The sequence below is a fragment of the Triticum aestivum genome, chromosome 7A (genome assembly GCF_018294505.1).
Source record: "Triticum aestivum cultivar Chinese Spring chromosome 7A, IWGSC CS RefSeq v2.1, whole genome shotgun sequence".
Classification (NCBI taxonomy): domain Eukaryota; kingdom Viridiplantae; phylum Streptophyta; class Magnoliopsida; order Poales; family Poaceae; genus Triticum; species Triticum aestivum.
The window spans coordinates 734739566-734743770 of record NC_057812.1 but is presented as its reverse complement, the minus strand read 5'-3'; the positions used below and the strand labels follow the sequence as shown (position 1 = coordinate 734743770).

The 4205-nt window shown below is 48.4% G+C and overlaps 1 protein-coding gene across 1 annotated transcript; it reads left to right on the top strand.

Moving 5' to 3' along the window:
• Positions 1-525: 525 nt before the first annotated feature.
• Positions 526-3889, top strand: LOC123153933 (uncharacterized). Its single transcript, XM_044572804.1, has 4 exons — positions 526-531; positions 1046-1328; positions 1410-1566; positions 1647-3889. The coding sequence occupies exons 1-4, from the start codon at positions 526-528 to the stop codon at positions 1996-1998; spliced, it is 798 nt and encodes a 265-aa protein (XP_044428739.1). The 3' UTR covers positions 1999-3889.
• The last annotated feature ends 316 nt before the right edge of the window (positions 3890-4205 follow it).

Below are 4205 nucleotides of genomic sequence, written 5' to 3'. Positions count from 1 at the left end.
CTTCGGAGCGGACGTCACCTCCGAATTGACACCTCTCGTCTACTATGCCATGAACTCTGCTGGTCGCCCGAAGATTTCTCCCCAAAACACGCTTTCCTCCGTTCATCCGCCCTCTTAAACCATTTTTTGAACAAAAGATTTCCATCATCATCTCTAGCACCCGATGTTGGACATACTAAATCTGAATGTCCCAAACGACCACATCGAAAACAGAAGTGGGGAAGTTACTCATATTGTATATCATACCAATCCTTGTCGTTTCTCAGTGTCAAATAAAAAATAATACATATCCTCAAGGGTTTTTACACATCAATTGTGACTCTAACCACCCACCAGATGAATTGGCACAACTTTTGCTTCCTTATCAATTTGCTAGGCGATTGAAAGACCCCAAGTGCCGTTCCTCATATTATAAGGAAGAATAATCACTCTTGCCCAAATCTGAAGTTTATCAAATTTGAGTTTATGATGGGGGCATGCATTCTTCAAATTTCTCCAGGATCACCGCGTGCTTGCTCCCGTGCCATGACGGTCCTTCCCAAACCGTGTCCATGTCACACAGGATTTCGAATTCAGCGACAGGCATGTTCTCTCCTAGTGGACGAAAAACAAGACCTTCAGGGTCTCCCAAGACGGGCAGAGGGCACGGAGATCGTCTATATACGGGACAAATTACGGTACAAAATCTTCCCTTCCACCAGCCAATTATGTTTTGCTCCGGTCCGTACATCGTCCATCAATAAGGGAGTTGCCTCCTCCTCTGTAACGTCCAACTTCTCCATCGCCTCCGCCATCTTCACTATCATTCGAAGGAAAGTTGGGTAAGCTACAGTAACCTGACTTTCCTCCACTCGTAGCCCATGAACAATGCTCATTTCAACTTTGAAAAGACCAATTTCAATTTCTAAAATACCAATTTCAATTTGAGAAGACTCATTTTAATTCATTTAAAAAAAATTAATTTCACCTTTTTCAAAATAACTCAATTTCAATTCATAAGCTCCCTGACTTCCCTTCACTTTTTTACACAAGAAGAACATTGTAGCATGTTAGAGGATCGGGCTCCCTCACCTTTGTCCCCTTTCCCCACCCACACGGCGCCGCGGCTGACCTCCACCTTGCTGGCTGGCCGCCGTCTCTCTGCGCGCCCAGCTCCAGCCCCCGCCCCCGCCCCCGCCTTGCCTCTCCGCGCTCTCCCTGGCCACCGCGCCGTCCACGCCGACTCGCCCCACGACGACCACCGCGCCGTCGCTCCCCCCTCATCTTGAATGCCGGCGTGGTGGCGCGCCACCGGGAGCTGCGCCTCCAGCCACCAAGATGGTCACCCGGTTTGCTGCTCTTCCCCCTCGGCACTGAAGATTTGCTTCCCTGTCTCCCCCCGTTGATCCTCGAGTACCAATTATTTGCAGGATCGATTCACCTCCAGCGAGAAGCCGGGAAGCAGGGGAGCGCCACCCACCACGCAGCAGCAGCAGCAGCAGCAGATGAATTTCCACTTAGGATTAGTCGGGCTGGATTTCAACAAGCCACTACTCCAATTTTATTAAGCCAGTACCCCAATTCCAAGTATATCTTCTTGTGCTTCCCAGAATTTATTTCGCAATTGCTGGGAATTTATGAGCTTATTCTTCATGTTTTTTCTTCAGGATGATCCAGTATACTGAAAAACACCAAGTGGAAATTGCATGGCTGTTTGACTTAGCATGCCCGGATGTTGCCAAGAGGCAAGGATTGTTCGAAGCAACACCAACACATTTTATTCTTCATGACATGCACATACATGCCAACATGCCTGATTACCAACGCTACTGCATCACCATTGCTTCAGTGTGTAGCCTCATCTCTGAGTACGAGGTGATCCACACCTATTGTTTACTTGACATTATTGGTCACAGGTCTTTGTTGGCTGCTTTCTTGGCATTGCCGTGGGATCCTGGACAGCAAACAAATGCTGGTACCAAATACCTCTCAGTTGTTCATGGACTTCAGTTGAGTTGAAAGCCTGGTCTCCATCGTCGCGGCATGTTCCTGGTCAACATTACATGTGGCTGATGATTTGGGGGATAACTGACGACAGACCTATTACTGCATGTTCGGTTATGCTACAGACCACTGAATTTTGTTCCACAGAAGTGAGCTCATGGAAGATATCTGGTTTCAATATCATTATCAGTATCCAAGCTGACTACTGCTATGCGTGCTCTGTTCCTGACAATACATATCTGCAATCCATGGCCGAGTGCTCTCCTGCTGAGATATGCTGACTTGGGTTCCAGGTGACAGTGTATGGATTCCTGTTGCATATGTTGTTGTTACCGATGGCGTATGGACCGTCAAGTGCTTCTGGGTGTTCCTCGTTGTTCCACAGGCATTTCAGTTCCTTGCTTATGTTGCCATATGGAGATCCTGCAGTGTGGAGTTTTGTCAAGGCAAGTTGTCAGGGGATCCAGGCATCTGGGCCCTTCTCTATTTCTTCGGACTTTTCACTCAAGCTGAAGTATATAATAGGAAGGAGGAATGTTGTAGCTCCAACCTACTATCACGGCCACTGCCTCAACCATGCTCTGACAACGTCTCTGTCAACCAACACTATTACCTCAATGCTTTCTGTGACCAAGTGAACATCAGCGACGACTACTTCCTTGAGCAAGTCGGCGTCGTTTGCTACCTCAACCTCGCCAAGTTCCGCCTCAACTACGGCACCCACCGGCCACCGCCACCTTGGCGAAGTCATGAAGCACCAAGTACCATGGGATCCCTTTGGTTTCCACATTGAGTCGGCTTGAGTGCAAGCCGAAATTTAAGGAAGAGGGAATGTCAGTGGCCTCACTCTCTGTAGCTGGGCCGTACAGAAGGGCGCCTCTTGGGCCCGGGCCTGCCAGCAAACTACTACATGAGATGAGTACAAATAGAACAGAAAGGCATCTGAAGACGGGGACAAACGGAAGGGCTTCGGCCTCAGCTTGGCGTGGTGTCGTCTTCTCCGCTTTCCCGTTCCTGTACTGCTCGTCTTCCTCCCCTATCCCCTCCATGAATTCCATTAGTTAGCTTCCAATTCCTCCATCAATGGCTTGCAACCTTTGAATCATAGCTGGATTGTTAACATTTACCCTGATTCTTCAGTTCAGTTAAGTTGAGACACCCAATTCCTCTGTCCCTCATCTGAAATCTCTTCTTCAGTTAAGTTGAGACACCCAATTCATCTGTCCCTCTTCTTAAATCTCTTCTTCAGTTAAGTTGAGACACCCAATTCCTCTGTCCCTCATCTGAAATCAATTCTTCAGTTAGCTTGAGACAGAGTTGTTTGCTTCCCCCGTCCCGCAACGGCAGCCGCAACATCAGGTTCAACAGTATCATCAGTTTCGCATAATTTCTTGAAAAAAAAAATCTGTTGCCATTTCCTCAATCTGCTTCTTTTCCTGAACCAAGTTCCCCTCTGCATCTTTTCGTTTCCCTGATCTTATTTTTCCTCTGTCGACATGCGGCTTTTCGTTGAAAATACATATGGTGATTTGTTCCCCCTCTCTGATAGTAGTGACTCGAGCGCGTTGGCGCCATAGCATCTTCTCTTCTCTGTACAGATATTCATCCAACTCATTTGAGCTCTGAATCAGACTTGTGCCTTAGCTTCTGAGTTCTGAACTCTGAACCAGGTTTTTTTTTCTACTTCAGTTCAGTTTAGTTGGGACACCCAATTCCTCTGCTCCTCGTCTGAACTTTCTTCTTCAGTTAACTTGAGACAGAGACCGATAGAGATCGAATTTCCCGCAGCGGCAACCGCAACCGCTACCGCAGCCGCCTCTGAAGGAAAGAGGGCTTGCTGAGCCTCCCCTGTTGTGGCGTCTCCCCTGTTCCTCCCTTCAAATACCCCCCCTCCCGCCCCAACCAACAAACGCAACGGCCCCAACCAACAAACGCAATCCCCCTCCCACCGTCGCAAGAAATCCGAGGCAACTCACCCCGTCCCAAGAAATTCTAGCCAAGAAACCGGAAGCAATCTCTGTCCGCCTCCAATGGCCCAAGACGGGCAGAGGGCACGGAGATCGTCTATATACGGGACAAATTACGGTACAAAATCTTCCCTTCCACCAGCCAATTATGTTTTGCTCCGATCCGTACATCGTCCATCAATAAAGGAGTTGCCTCCTCCTCTGTAACGTCCAACTTCTCCATCGCCTCCGCCATCTTCACTATCACCGAGCTGG

Bases quoted from the DNA above. Each gene is read 5' to 3' on its own strand.
- LOC123153933 (XM_044572804.1), top strand. The intron at 1,329-1,409 runs GTTTGCTGCTCT...AATTATTTGCAG, and splicing joins GCCACCAAGATGGTCACCCG to GATCGATTCACCTCCAGCGA. The intron at 1,567-1,646 runs GTATATCTTCTT...TTTTTTCTTCAG, and splicing joins AGCCAGTACCCCAATTCCAA to GATGATCCAGTATACTGAAA.